Here is a 16,832-nt window from a genome sequence, read left to right as displayed (position 1 = left end):
AAAGGGTAATTGATTCCATGTAAACAGTTCAAAAATTTTGAGATTCCGTTTAACAGATTTTGCTTATCGTGTTGGAACATATAAAGATTAAGTTTAAATTTGGTCGGAAATTTCCGGGTCGTCACACCTTACCCTTGTCCAAGCCGGAACCTATAAAAATGGTAAACAACGAGAGGGTAAGCAATGATTAGTGAATGCAATAGTTATACATACATATATATAACCCATCTATTTGCAATCACAAATACCAAATACCTCGCACGAACATGTAACTCACATAGCAAGTCAATCATACCCGAAATACCAACAAGTCGTACATTGACACCAAATCTCATTAGCATATACTCACACCATATATTTATATATATATAAGGCTAAACGATCACAACAAAATATGGTTAACCATGACGCTATGGTGCTACTGGCACGTTGTGACGACCCGAAAATTTCTGACCAAATTTAAACTTTTATCTTTATATGATTCTGACACGATAAACAAAGTCTGTAATGTTGAGTCTCCAAATTTTTGAACTACTTTAATAAGATCATTTGACCTTTGACTATTCCCGACGATTCACGAACAACTATTTGTAAATAAATACATATATATTTAAATATATATAATATAATTTGAAATAAATTATGATTTAGCTGCTACAAATAAATATGTAAAAATTGTTATAATATTATCATTAATATTATTATTATAATTAATGGTATTAATATTTTTAAAAGTAGTGTTATTATTAGAATTATTAATAATATTATTATTATCATTTTTATTATGATTATTATTAAACTTATTAAAATTGTCATCTTATGACGAGTAGTATCATGAGTATTTATTATTATTATTAATATAATTATTATTATTATTAGAATTATTGATATTATTATCATTATTATTAATACTATTATTATTAGTAGTATTTGTATTATTATTATTAAAATTATCAATATTATTATTAATCTATACGGATTCATAAGAATCAAAAATTCAGTTTTATAACATTAATAAAACTGTGGGTGATTTGCATTCACTATCTTTGATTATTGATATTAAAATCAATACAGACAAATGTTGTTAGCAGTCTCCATCTACCTTTAATTCTTTTTCTTCATCTTTCGCATCTGATTGATTCTCTGTCGATCATCAACCCCACAAACACATCCCTCACACTTTCTGTAAAGTATCATATTGATACTGTGATATATTCTATTTCTTCAAACTCACTTATGGGTGATCAAACCTAATTAACTAACCAAACACATAAACACACACTTATGTTATTTATATTCAAGTTCTCTTTCTCTATCAAACCCTCAAATCTTCTTTTAATCCATACATCAATCAATCTCTATACTCATTTGCTTATGAACGAGTAAATTAAAATGCTACAATGGGTTGCTCGTTCTAAACAATCAAATGAAGAAGCCAACGAAACAAAGCCAAATCAAATCCGCTACAGCCTTCTCTTTTTACGTTTCTACTTAACCACAAACACCAAGGTAAACCGCCACTAAACGCATCACCTCATTCTTGTATGAATGTTTATTGTTTGTTACTACAACTCGATGTCTTAGTTTGAATAAGTCATCATCTCCTTTGATCGACAACCACTCTCCTCTTGAATCACCAACCCATTTAACCATCACTAGTTCAAACCCTCGTCAACTCACAACCACAATAACCACCAACGATATGAAAATCACCCCTATATGTTACAACTACCTGTTTCTTATTCTAGTTGATAACCGAGACCCAAATTTCAACCCAAAACGTCACTACTACAACACTTAAAATCCCCGAGTATTGCTGCAGAATTGCTCACGGTTTTTGACACTACTATCCAATTTCTTAACACACACAAACACAATCATTTTATTATTGGTTATTGATGCTTTACAGCTCGATCATTACTACTTGGCATTCCCTACTTGAGGTTTAAACCACTAACCCTACATAAATTTTAAATATGCAACCTACAAGAAAGTTATGGATTAAAATACTTTTGCATGATATTCTTTCTATAGGACCGACCATTTACAACTCAAGATTACCCCACTCGATAAATTATTCGCTAGTGGGTACAAGAAGGAATTTTAATACAATAATAGAGTATGATATGAAATAAAGGCAAAAGGTAAAGTGAACCGGGTCCTTTTACCTAAGTCACGAATTCATTTCCTTTTTCGTGATATTTCATTTCTTTTAAAATACAATGGCAAGAGAATAATAGATGTAGATGATGATGAGTAGGATAATGAGGTATGATCGTGATGATGATGATAGTAATATGACGATAAAGATGATTTATGATTATAATCATGGATAAGTGGTTATGATGATATAGATTAGATATCAATAAAGATAATGAGGATCATAAGTTTATAGGGTGATGTTTATGGTAGTGATGTATTATGATGATAACCGAATGACTATGATATAAATGATGATATCGATTAGTATTAGTATTGATAACGAAACAGTGGACGAAATTGTGATTGATGATAGAGTATAACGATCATGATTATGGTTGTGATTTTGGAAGACGATTATGATAAAAATGATGCATTAAGATGAGATGATATTGGCGAGTTTAAGTTGATAATGATAAATGATGATGATAATAATTAGTTGAAAGGATGATGAACGAAGGAAATAAAAAAAATAAAAATAAAAAAGAGATAGCAAGTTGAAAGGATGATGCTTATGTAGATCATACTTTATTTATGTTATTGTGTGTTTGAAAGTACCAGACAACCCATAAATGATGTTGGATCGGGCTTAGTTCTTGGGCCAAAAGAAAAGCTGGGCCAAATTATAGAAATATGAAGGGGTGATGAAACCGGAACATTGGTTAAATTAATAGTAAGTTAGTATTATTTCAGAAAAACTGAAATGGTGGAATGGTTGGTTTGAGTTCTGTGTTAGCGAGAGGTTAAGGGTTCGAGCCCGGATTGAGGCATTTTTTTTTTAGAAAACTCACTCTTTAAAGGTAGTCCATTTTTCTTATTATTATTATTATTATTATTATTATTATTATTATTATTATTATTATTATTATTATTATTATTATTATTATTATTATTATTATTATTATTATTATTATTATTATTATTATTATTATTATTATTATTATTATTATTATTATTATTATTATTATTACAAATTATTTTAGTATCATTAAAATTATTATTTTTACGAACAAAAGATATTTAGATAGAAATATATTTATTACATATATCATAAGTATATCTAATTTACTATTTTAATATAAAAATAACATATGTAGATATATGTAACATTGGAAATAATAAATACATTACTATTTTAATCAATTAATAAATATAACCTAGTCTGAATTCCATTACATGTTCATTATATGTTTTAATATATATACAAATGATATAGGTTCGTGAATCTGAGGCCAACCCTACACTTGATCAATGCCGTCATATGTATTTTTACTACAAAATACAGTATAGTGAGTTTCATTTACCTTTTTTTACCCTTTATATTTTTAGGCTGAGAATACATGCGCAATTTTTATAAATGTTTTTACGAAATAGACACAAGTAATCAAAACTACATTATATGGTTGAATGATCGAAATCGAATATGCCCCTTTTTATTAAGTCTGGTAATCTAAGAATTAGGGAACAGACACCCTAATTGACGCGAACTCTAAAGATAGATCTATCGGGCCCAACAAGCCCCATTCAAATTACCGGATGCTTTAGTACTTCAAAATTTATATCATGTCCGATGGAGGATCCCGGAATGATGGGGATATTCTTATATGCATATTGTGAATGTCGGTTACCAGGTGTTCAATCCATATAATTGATATTTTTGTCTCTATGCATGGGACGTATGTTTATGAGAAATGGAAATATGAAATCTTGTGGTCTATTAAAATTATGAAATGATTATTTATGTTAAACTAATGAACTCACCAACCTTTTGGTTGACACTTTAAAGCATGTTTATTCTCAGGTATGAAAGAAATCTTCCGCTGTGCATTTGCTCATTTTAGAGATATTACTTGGAGTCATTTATGACATATTTCAAAAGATGTTGCATTCGAGTCGTCGAGTTCATCAAGATTATTATTAAGTTATTTATAGATTAGATATATTATGAAATGGTATGCATGTCTGTCAACTTACGATAAAATGAAAGTTGTCTTTTAAAAATGAATGCAATGTTTGTAAAATGTATCATATAGAGGTCAAGTACCTCGCGATGTAATCAACTGTTGTGAATCGTTTATAATCGATGTGGACTTCGTACGGATGGATTAGGACGGGTCATCACACACGTGGTTCACACCATACGCATTTGAGTCTCACTCTTTTATAGTGCTACCGGCACATGGTTCACACTTTGACGCTACCGGCACGTGGTTCACGCCTCACTTTATAGTGCTACTGGCACGTGGTTCACACTCGATGCTACCGGCACGTGGTTCACATCCTATATCCGTCACATACAAGTTATGGCACTACCGGCACATGGTTCATACCATAACATTCATAAATAAACACGCCATATACATGAACGTATAATTATTCCACTTACCTTGTCACAAGGATGATGATTTAGCACTTCCGAGCTTCAACGCAATGTACCTAAATCATTAAGTGCACATTCAATTTCACAACTAGTGGGATTAACAACAATACTCCCACTTGAGCATTTAATGACCCAATTTGCATTAAATTACTCAACTACTCGCAACCGCCCATAAATGGCCAAGACTCGACTTTAACCACTAAGACTAGTGAATTAAAGTCTATTAACTTCAATTAACACAAAACTTAGGGTAATCCATACCCATTTCATCTAATTAGGTCAACTAGTTCATTTTGTCCCATTTTATTTTACTTAGACTCGTAATCAAGTCAAACTTACCCATTAACACCTCTTTCATAAATCTTAAAGCGCATTAGTGACTAACAACACCAATTAACACTTACAACCCCAAATCATAATGCCAAAACCCTAGATTGTGGCTTTTAGGGTTTCATTACAACAACATAACCCAAACTCACCCATTTTACCCTCAAATGGGTCATACAAATCTCTAGTAACCCAAACCCTAGCCTTTAACCAATTAAAACTTAAAACATAAAGTTAGAACTTACCAAGACTATCTTCTCGTAGCTAGTAACAAGGAGAACAACTTTAAATCTCGCTCCTAGGTTTGATTCACAAATCTCCAACTCCAAATCACAAGATTAAACTAAGTGGGTTTTGTGTTTTGGGAGAGAAATTGGAAAGAAAATGGAAAACGAAATGAAATAAATGAATATGTGGTGGAGAGTTAATGCTCCCATCAGATCCACATGTCAATTTACCATTTTGCTCCTTAAAACCCCTTAAAATGAGCTAAGTCCGACACCAGTCCAGCAGAACTGTCGCGGCGCGGACTCAATCGTCGCGGCGCGACACATAAAGGGAAAATAGACCCTTCTTAATCCATTCCCTGATCCAGGTTTGCTTTATATGCCGCGGCGCGGACCCATTTGCCGCGGCGCGGCTTAAGGCTGCATCTGAACAGCTTGACCATCTTAAACAATTTTCGATGTTATTTAATTTGTACAATCCAAACCCACTTCCTATATTCACCTAGCCTTCCACAATAGTCTCACAAGACTTAATGCTAACAAAACCCATGTTTAAACTTATATATATATATATATATATATATATATATATATATATATATATATATATATATATATATATATATATATATATATATATATATATATATATATATATATATATATATATATATATATATATGCACACATTATAAAGTATACACATATATATATACACATATATTCGTACATTTACGCATAAGCTAACGAGTTATAGACGTACAAATGATTAAGTAGGTACCTTTCGATACGTATGGGAAAACGGGATGTTACAACTCTCCCCCACTTGAATCGGAGCGCGTCCTCGCGATCCAAGCTGCATGACAAGAAGGAAGATAAACCAACACAAACTCTTCGGCCTCCTAAGTAAACTCGGAACCCTTACTACGACGCCATTGAACTTTAAAAGTCCTAACCTCTTTATGTCTCAACCTTTTGACCTTCTCATCGAGTATTACAATCGGTTCCTCGATATACTCTAACTTATTATTTAACTCAATCTCGTCTAATGGCACCCAAGATGAATCATCCGCAAGACACTTACGGAGATGGGAAACATGAAATGTGTTATGGATCCCCGCAAGCTCTTCGGGTAATTCCAAAGGATACGCGACTTCACCAACACGAGCTAAAACCTTAAATGGTCCAATAAACCAAGGAGCTAACTTTCCTCGTTTCCGGAATCGAATAATACCTTTCCATGGCGAAACCTTAAGCATCACCATGTCACCTTCTTGAAATTCGATCGTTCGTCTACGTTTGTTGGCATACGACTTTTGACTATCTTGAGCCTTTTTCAAATGCTCTCGAATCACATCAATCTTGCTATTCGTTTCAAAAACCAAATCGGTACTCCCGATTTCCTTTTGTCCTACTTCACCCCCAACAAATCGGGGTTCGACACCTACGCCCATAAAGCATCTCATAAGGTGGCATCCCAATACTAGTATGATAACTATTATTGAACGAGAATTCCACAAAAAGTAAGTGCTCGTCCCAACTACCACCAAAATCGATAATGCACGCGCGTAACATATCTTCCAAAGTTTGATTCGTTTGATGACCCGGGAATTTCTGACCAAATTTAAACTTAATCTTTATATGATTCGACAAGATAAGCAAAGTCTGTAATGTTGAGTGTCGAAAACTTTGAAACTATGTTCATATATTCAATTATCATTCGACCATTACCGACGATTCACGAACTATTGTTTGTAAATAAATATATATATATATATATATATATATATATATATATATATATATATATATATATATGAAAGATATAAACACTATATTTATTATGTGATATTACAAAATTAGTAATATGTAATATTAATGTATTAAATTACAAGTTAAACTATAACTGTTATTACTTTCATTACTATTATTAATATTAGTATTAGTAATATTATTATCTTTAATACATATATAGATATAAAAGGTGATACATGTAACTTGGTACATCTTTATTATTATTAGGTACCCTTACCATTATCATCAAAATCATTAATATTATTATAAGTAGTATTATTTATATTATTTTATTATATAGAGATGAGATTTGGTTAAACATAATTTGTTACATCAATATTATTGGTGTTATCTTTATTAATATCATTACCAATGTTGTTAAATATTATCATTATATAATTTCAAATATCATTATTAAAATTATCAAGTAATAACAATTATCATTATTTTTATCATTAACATTATTATTATTATTATTATTATTATTATTATTATTATTATTATTATTATTATTATTATTATTATTATTATTATTATTATTATTATTATTATTATTATTATTATGTTATTAGTGTTTTATTATTATTATTAACAAAATTAATAAGTATTATTATTAAGATATTTAATATTTAATAATTAATTATATTAAATTAAATATAAGAGATAAAGATAGATATATTTGCATATATACAATCAGATTGTTATTTTTTTGTTCTTTTGTCCCTGCTCTCTGCTCACCCGTGACTTCAAATCCATCTTCACCATCACTATATTACAAAAACGATCCAATCATAATTTTTGTTTCAGATTTTTGACATCGAACATTTTTATTATATATATGTGTTATGCTTGTCTGTTTAATAAAAAAAAAGAACCAATAATTCAAAGAAATACATGAACACCCATGTACGTGTGACCTTTTTATCAATAACCCGATTTCGTTTTAATTTCCAAAATCTATGAATGTAGTTTTGTTAGGATTCTATTACTCGAACAATCTGCAAAATCTCTAGTTTCAATTCCTTTTATTGAACTCAAATTTCGGAGTCAAAGATACGTTTTAAAAAGTCAAACGAATGATTCGTGGCAAAATTCGAATTCATTATAATGTTTTAAGTTAAATTGATGATGGGGAAAGTTTTCAGGAACAATTTAAAACGTATTTCATTTAGAAGTCGTAGTCTAAAACGTCTCTGAATTCAAAATCAATGTTTGAGTTTTGGAGTGTTCTTCGTGATATTTTTTATACTGCTATTCGAATATATTTTTTTTCTTCATCTGTTCTGTTAATCAAGAACCCTGCACCCGATTTAATTCCATTTCAAACTCAAGTCTAAAACCAAAACAAATCTTGAGTTTATTTATTTAAATTTTTTTTCCTTTCGCGTATACAGCTATTTCTGCTGTTTCTTTTTTTTTGTTTTTTTGTTTTTTTTGTTTCTTTTTGAATGATGAAGATAAATGTATCACTTAACAAAGTTGGGCTATAATTACCGGGTTGATTAAATGGATTTTGTTTATTGGGCCTGTTGGGCCGAATTAATCATGGACTAAAACAAGAACTCACTATATCTATTATTACGGTAATGGTTAAATAAAATTGACCATGGGTTTTATCAGAAAAATGAATTTGCTGGAATGGTTAGGAGTGTTATGGGTGAGCGAGAGGTCTCGAGTTCGAGTCCCGTTTGAAGCATTTCTTTTTGGGAGGGTTCGTGAATCCGAGGCCAACCCTACTTTTTTGCAATGTCGTCATATGTATTTTTATTACAAAATACATTAGGTGAGTTTCATTTGCTCCCTTTTACTCTTTATATTTTTGGGACTGAGAATAAATGCGCAATTTTTATAAATGTTTTTACGAAATAGACACAAGTAATCAAAACTACATTATATGGTTGAATGATCGAAATCGAATATGCCCTTTTTATTAAGTCTGGTAATCTAAGAATTAGGGAACAGACACCCTAATTGACGCGAACTCTAAAGATAGATCTATCGGGCTCAACAAGCCCCATCCAAAGCACCAGATGCTTTAGTACTTCGAAATTTATATCATGTCCGAAGGAGGATCCCGGAATGATGGGGATATTCTTATATGCATATTGTGAATGTCGATTACTAGGTGTTCAATCCATATGAATGATATTTTTGTCTCTATGCATGGGACGTATGTTATGAGAAATGGAAATATGAAATCTTGTGGTCTATTAAAATGATGGAAATGATTATTTATGTTAAACTAATGAACTCACCAACCTTTTGGTTAACATTTTAAAGCATGTTTATTCTCAGGTACGAAAGAAATCTTCCGCTGTGCATTTTGATCATTTTAAAGATATTACTTGGAGTCATTCATGACATATTTCAAAAGACGTTGCATTTGAGTCGTTGAGTTCATCAAGATTATTATTAAGTCAATTATAGTTGGATATTTTATGAAATGGTATGCGTGTCGTCAACTTTCGATGTAAAGCAAGTTTGTCTTTTAAAAACGAATGCAATTTTTGTAAAATGTAGCATATAGAGGTCAAGTATGTAATATCCTACAAAACTAAAACAATTTAAAAAAAATCATAATTAGTATTAAATCATTGTTACAAACTATAATACCCAAATTAAGATTAAGATAATATATAAGATTGAAACATATGTAATTAGTGTTATATGAGTTGATTAGTAAATTAATAACAAAATATCTCAACTACTAATATTAAGAACATATATACAAACACAAATGGTATTATGTTAGACATGGATTAATTAAAATTGTCAAATGCTAGTAACTTACATAGAATTTGAAATGCCAACATTTATTAAAAAGGAATAGGATAGGTCTCATGGAGTTATATATCTACAAGTATCATCCATTTAGAAATTTCTTTACAAAACCAAATGAAATATTCATCAAGTTGATAGCAATTTAACTTACTACAATCCATCATAATTTTAAGAGGAAGACAATAGAAAATTCAAAGAAGATACAAAGTATTTGCGGGTCTATTTTCGGTCCTAACACAATCACGTTTTAGAGGTAACTACTAACCATCATCTTTATTATTGATGTATAAATTTTTATTGGCTATCTTAATCAACTTATTGGTTTAGATTGACTACATATCACTTTGATTATAATGAAGATGAGTTGTTAAGATTTTGGGTACAAATGGGTATCTTTGTGAATATTGATCATAAACAACTTGTAGACATATGTTTATTAAAGGAGTATTTTAAACTTATATGTAAGCGTAAATATGTGACTAGTACATCAAAGTGATAATTTCACACATATAATTACCTTTTTAATAATGAGACTATTATTTTATTTTCTCCATATGTGTAATCCCCATATGTATAAATATACTGATTACTCGTATCTGTTGCAAAGTAAAGTACACATATTAAACTATGGGCATCAATAAATGATTAAAAAAGAGCTTATTGAAAAGTGTACAAATTTTTAGGGTCTCTGTTCTTCTTATAAATTGATACGCGTACTTATAAAGTTGTAAATAAGAATTAATGGGCATTGAGGTTTAGCCATAGATGTGTAAATCTATCGACTATAAAGAGACATGTGACCACTATTAATATTAACATACTAAAATCTGATAAGATGTAATTTGCTAAACGTGAAGAATTTAAAAATGAAACGATAGTATAAACTTGGGTGGATATCCATATTTATAATATAGAAGGGAGATAGAAACCGATATTGGAGTCCATATTTTCAACCAAGATAGTGGAACTTTTGAGTCTTAAAATTTGTATGTTACAAACAACTTGAAATTGAAAGTCATAATAATAATATATGGTAGTCTAACTAAACCGTTAGTATAAAACTCATACAACTATTTGGATTGAAATAAACATATAAGAATCGTATGGTAATACTACTAAATAAAGGATATTACATACTCCCTATTTGAATGCATTTTGTACTCATACGTGTGTGTTCCTTAGATTTGGCTCGGTGATCGCATTCTTTCGTGGTGTTCTATTGTTCTTGGAACTTCTTCATTCAACATAAGGTACGGATATTCTAGGTGGTTCTAGGATCGTTTCGGTAAATCTTTCCTCTCAAAACTTTGTTTCGAATTGTATAAGTATTATTGTATGACATGCTTGTTTAAAATTGTTTGTCTATTAGCCTTTGAAATGTGTTATGTTTTTCTCATTTTGGATGTACTAACGAGGTTGCTAATTATGTTTGTTAATTGAGGAATCATAATACTTTGGTGTTTGTAAATTGTGCCAAAACCGTGTCTCAAAAATCCAACCAAAACAGCCCCGAAATTGGTCCCGAAAACTGTTCCGGACAGCCCCGAAATCAGCCCCTGAAACTGTCACAAAACAGTCCCAAGGTGTCGCGAAATAGTCTGAAACTGTCGCGAAACAGCTGAAACTGTCGCGAAATTGCTGTCCGAAATTTGTCACGAAATCAGTTTCAGAATCAGTCCCGAACAGCCCGAAAACAGCCCCGAAACGTTTCCAAACTGCCCGGTAATGAACGTGTGTGTGTAGGGCGAGTGGTACGGTGATTCGTATCGAGTGTCCCTCATTCCACGTGGCTTTACATGTCCCGTTTGAGTTGATAATTCGTAAAGGGCTAAAATATAATGTAGCATGACTTTTGACAAAAGTTAGACCGAATGGTTGAGTTGACACGTGATTTTAAACTAATACGACATATCATTTTATAAAATATTTCATCAAGTATTTGGTCAAACGTTTAATACTTTGGTTCACTATATTAACCATTTTTAAAGATTAAAGTCCTTTGATCACTTTAAAAGTATTTTTAAATTCGTAATCATAAGTCGGTAAAAACGATTTCTTAAAATGTGCCTAAGAGTAACCTATTCATGGAGGTCCCATGAGCGCATTATTGTGACACCGATAATGTGGCATCGACCGTAGCGGTGTATTTTGTTATATCTACGGCGTCTCCTTTTGATTACCCGGTGGTGGTACGAGCTCTTTGTATTTGTTTTTATATTTTGATAGGAGGCGTATGGATCGATCCTAGGATTTAGTTTTGACGGTGTACGTTCATCGTAGTGTCATACAAAATGTCACCGATATGGATGATTAGTGGAGTAGCTACCCTATGATTTCATTTTGATACTTTGTACATATTTGTTTTGACTCTTAGTGCATTATTTTATGAAATTTGCATCATGATATATGGTATTGTGGATCTATACATATTCGCGCTTTGTTTTGCAACTAAGTTATTTTTAAAATAAGTTCGTTTTGAATATAAAATTTTGCATGTCATACTATACTCCGTTATTCGTTATATCCGTTCACTGGGCTTTGGCTCAGTCGTATTCTTTGTTTTCCTTCTTATACGACAGGTAATCAAGGGGGCGTCGGGAACGAGGGAAAAGTGTAGAGTGGAGTGAACTTAGCACCTTGCCTTAGAGATTTCCTTCAAGATTTAGTAGCTTATTTTGGTTTAGTAGTACTTTTGAATAAGTTTGTCAACTTTGGTTTGAACTATGGTTTGAATTCGAATAAGAATAACGCTCATTTATCTTTTAAGTTACCTTTATTTATATGTATTGGCATTCGTAAGATTAGGGTCTTTACAGATGGTATCAGAGCTTAGGTTCCCTCCTGTAGAAACTTTAAACCTAAGTTATGACCTGTGAGATTTGGGTAGACTTTCGGGTTAGGATTTTCCTTCCGCTTCAACATTCTTGTTCCACTTTGAATATTCTTTTGTTATTCTTCGTACTAATTGTAACCATTAATCCTCATCTCGTTCGTAGATGGCACCAAAAAGAAAAGGAATGTCTGAGGAAGAAGTAGAAAACAAGATAAACCAAACTATCACGAATTTGTTACCCAACATTGTAGCTCAAGCTATTGACGCGATGCGTAAGCAAGGTGGTGAGACTTTTAAGCATGAAGAAGAGGATGAATATAAGGAGGATAAAACTGTAACGGGAGATGCTATTCATGTTTGGCTAGGACGGTTTCAAAAACAACGTCCTTTGTCATTCAGCACTGCTAGTACTCCTGTGGAAGCTGAGAATTGAATCACTCACATTGAGAAGATTTACCGAGTGCTTGATTGTGAAGAGAGATTTTGGGTTCCATTGGCTGTTTATAAACTAGAGGGGGATGCTCAGCGTTGGTGGATCACTTTGAGACAAGCGAAAGGGGGTATCGATTTTGAGGATTCATTAGATTGGGTTGATTTTAAAGAGTTGTTTTTCCGTCAGTACTTTTCTGAGGCGGAGAAAGAGGCTGTGATTCGGGAGTATACGAATATTAAGCAAGGGAATGATGAGTCTATTAATGATTTCACAAAGAGGTTTTTGAGGCTTGTGGGTTTGATTGGGGCTGCTGCTGGGTCTGTTGAGGACCAAGCCCGTAAGTACAAATAGGCTATTCATGGGCGTTACAGCTCTAAAATGATTAATTTGAAATGTTTTGATGTCGCTGAAGCAGCCGATTATGCTCGGAATTTGGAGATGGAGCGAGCCGAGTATTTGGCTACTAAAAATGATGATGGTAAGAACAAGAGGGTTAAGATTGCACAACCACTACGATCTGTGCCTGCACCGACTACCAAACAGGGTCAACAATCTGGGAACCAAGGGTATCGTAGTAATAATTGAAATAATAGAGGAAATCAGCAAAGGATTGACAACGGGCCAAATAATAATAACCGTGGTCAATTACAAGTGTATCGTCCCCAAGGGCAGCAAAGGGGTAATGGAAGTGGTGGTGTTAATGCCAACGCACCGTGTGGGACTTGTGGAAAGAATCATCCGGGAAGAGTTTGTTATCGTAGTGCGGGTTCATGTTTTGCTTGTGGAGAGGTTGGTCACTTAGCTAAGGATTGCAAGAATCCTAGACCTGGGTTTGTTCCGAGGGTTCCTCCGCCAGCTCCTGGTGGACACGTCTTTGCCATGACTGCTGCTCAGGCTGCTGACGCTACAGGTATATTTCGATCCCTATTCATTTTAAAAATATTTCCTTTGAGTTATTTGTTCATTCATTCTTGATATTATTAGGTACTATTACTGGTCATGTATTTGTACACCATTGTGCCCTCTTCGTTCTGTTTGATTCTGGCTCTACGCACTCAATTGTGTCTGTTAAGAGCTCGAAATATTTGAAAGTGTCTCCAACTTGGTTGTCTACTCCATTTACGATCTCTACCCCAATGGGTAGTGTTGAAACTATAGATCGCGTGTATCAAAACTGTCGTTTGGAATTCAATGACTGCATGTTTCCTGCAAATCTCTTTCCTATGACCATGCATGACTTTGACATTATTCTTGGCATGGATTGGTTATCTTGCCATCACACGAATATCGATTGTTATTCTAAGAGGATTTTGTTTGGAAATCATTCTATACCCGATTGTGTCTTTAATGGTGATCTTCCTGTAAAGTCTATCAAGGTTATCTCAGTGCTTAAGGCGCAAAAGCTCATTTCACATGGTTGTGTTGGTTATTTAGCTTCGATTCAGAATTTGTCTATCGAGAGTCCTTCCCTTGAAAATATCGATATTGTTCAAGAGTTTCCCGATGTATTTCCTGACGAATTACAGGGTTTACCTCCAGTTCGTGAAGTTGAATTTTCGATTGATTTAATTCCGGGTTCCTAACCGATATCAAAAGCTCCTTATCGTATGGCACCACTCGAGTTGTAAGAACTCAAGGAGCAATTGCAAGAGTTGATAGATTGTGGTTTTATTCGACCAAGTGTGTCCCCTTGGGGCGCGCCGGTTTTGTTTGTCAAGAAGAATGATGGTAGCATGAGACTTTGCATTGATTATCGCGAGTTAAATCGTATTACTATTCGAAAACGTTATCCGCTTCAGCGTATTGATGATTTGTTTGATCAACTTCAAGGTTCAAAGTATTTTTCTAAAATCGATCTTAGGTCTGGGTATCATCAGCTCCGTGTTAAAGAAGAAGATATCCCTAAGACTGCTTTCCGCACTCGTTATGGGCACTATGAGTTTTTAGTGATGCCGTTTGGATTAACTAATGCTCCTGCGGTTTTCATGGATCTAATGAACCGTGTGTTCCATGAGTATTTGGATAAGTTTGTGATCGTATTCATTGATGATATCTTGGTATTCTCAAAGAGTAAAGAAGAACATGAGAATCATCTTCGTGTTGTACTTGAAACCCTCCGAAGTAAGAAATTGTTTGCGAAGTTCTCTAAATGTGAATTCTGGTTGCAAAGAGTTGCCTTTCTGGGTCATGTTGTATCGGCTGAGGGTATAATGATGGATCCAGCGAAAATTGAGGCTATTATAAATTGGTCAAGACCTACTTCTGTTGTTGAGGTTCGAAGTTTTCTTGGTTTAGCTGGTTATTATCGACGATTTGTTGAAGGTTTTTTGACGATTGCTTTGCCGCTTACCAAGTTATTAAGGAAAGGGGAAAAATTTGTGTGGACCGAGAAACGACAAAAGAGTTTCGATGAGTTAAAGAAAAGACTTGTATCAGCTCCTATTCTTGCATTGCCATTAGGGAGTGGGGGTTTTCAAATCTATAGTGATGCTTCTAAGCATGGTTTGGGTTGTGTTTTGATGCAACATGGTAAGGTAATTGCTTATGCCTCGAGGCAGTTGAAACCCTATGAGGTTAATTATCCTACTCATGATTTGGAGTTAGCTGCTGTGATTTTTGCGTTGAAAATATGGAGGCATTATCTTTATGGAGAAACTTGTGATGTTTTCACCGATCACAAGAGTCTCAAATACATATTCACGCAAAAAGAGATAAATATGAGACAACGAAGGTGGCTTGAGTTATTGAAGGATTATGATGCAAACATTCAATACCATCCGGGTAAAGCGAATGTGGTAGCCGACGCTTTGAGTAGAAAGACATTTGGTAGTATCTCATGTTTGGCTACTCACATTCGAGAATTCGAAAGACTTGATATGGGATTGAGTAAGAGAGGAGCATCTGGTATGTTGGCAAATTTAAAACTCGAGTCCGATTTAATTTCAAGAATAAAAGAGGCTCAATTGGATGATGGGGATTTGTGGACAGTGTTTCAAAATTTGGAAGAGGGTAAAGTGAAAGAGTTCAGAGAAGATGATGATGGGGTTATTTGGTGTGGGAATCGATTGTGTGTTCCTAATGATGATGCTTTTCGTGAGGCTCTATTGTTTGAGGCTCATAACTCACCTTTTTCAGTACATCCTGGTTCGACCAAAATGTATCAGGATTTAAAGCAGCACTTTTGGTGGAGTGGCATGAAGAAAGACGTTGCTAGATATTTTGGGAAGTGCCTTACTTGTCAACAAGTAAAGATCAAGCACCAACGTGCTAGTGGTTTGTTGCAGCCGTTGGACATTCCCGTGTGGAAGTGGGATGATATCTCAATGGATTTCGTATGTGGTTTACCGAAGACTGTGAAAAGGCACGATGCTATTTGGGTGGTGATTGATAGATTAACCAAATCGGCACATTTCTTGCCTATTCGTATGGATTATTCGGTAAGTAAGCTATCTGAGCTTTTTCAGCAAGAAATTGTGAGATTACACGGGGTCCCTTCGTCCATCGTATCCGATCGTGACCCTCGATTTACATCTAGATTTTGGAAGGGGCTACAGAAAGCTTGGGGTACGCGATTGAAGCTTAGTACTGCTTTTCATCCACAAACTGATGGACAGTCTGAGCGTACGATATAGATTTTGGAAGATATGCTTCGAGCGTGTGCCCTAGATTGGAAGGGAAATTGGGACGAGTACTTATGTTTGGTGGAGTTTGCCTATAATAATAGTTGGCAGGCTAGTATCCGTATGGCGCCATTTGAGATGCTTTATGGTCGAAAGTGTAGAGCGCCAGTTTGTTGGAATGAAACGGGAGAGAAACTAATTGAAGGACCTGAGTTGGTTAGAGTGACTAATGAAAAGG

At 33.6% G+C, this 16,832-nt stretch overlaps 1 protein-coding gene across 1 annotated transcript; it reads left to right on the top strand.

Moving 5' to 3' along the window:
* The first annotated feature begins 12,704 nt into the window (after nucleotides 1-12,704).
* Nucleotides 12,705-16,606, top strand: LOC139875497 (uncharacterized). The gene is made up of 7 exons (XM_071862832.1): nucleotides 12,705-12,948; nucleotides 13,018-13,311; nucleotides 13,387-13,545; nucleotides 13,642-13,884; nucleotides 13,959-14,512; nucleotides 15,044-15,476; nucleotides 15,774-16,606. The coding sequence occupies exons 1-7, from the start codon at nucleotides 12,705-12,707 to the stop codon at nucleotides 16,604-16,606; spliced, it is 2,760 nt and encodes a 919-aa protein (XP_071718933.1).
* Nucleotides 16,607-16,832: the final 226 nt, after the last annotated feature.

This window comes from Rutidosis leptorrhynchoides, chromosome 11, assembly GCF_046630445.1.
Source record: "Rutidosis leptorrhynchoides isolate AG116_Rl617_1_P2 chromosome 11, CSIRO_AGI_Rlap_v1, whole genome shotgun sequence".
NCBI classification, from domain to species: Eukaryota; Viridiplantae; Streptophyta; class Magnoliopsida; order Asterales; family Asteraceae; genus Rutidosis; species Rutidosis leptorrhynchoides.
The sequence above is the reverse complement of the archived record's forward strand: the minus strand, read 5'-3'. Positions and strand labels throughout refer to the sequence as shown.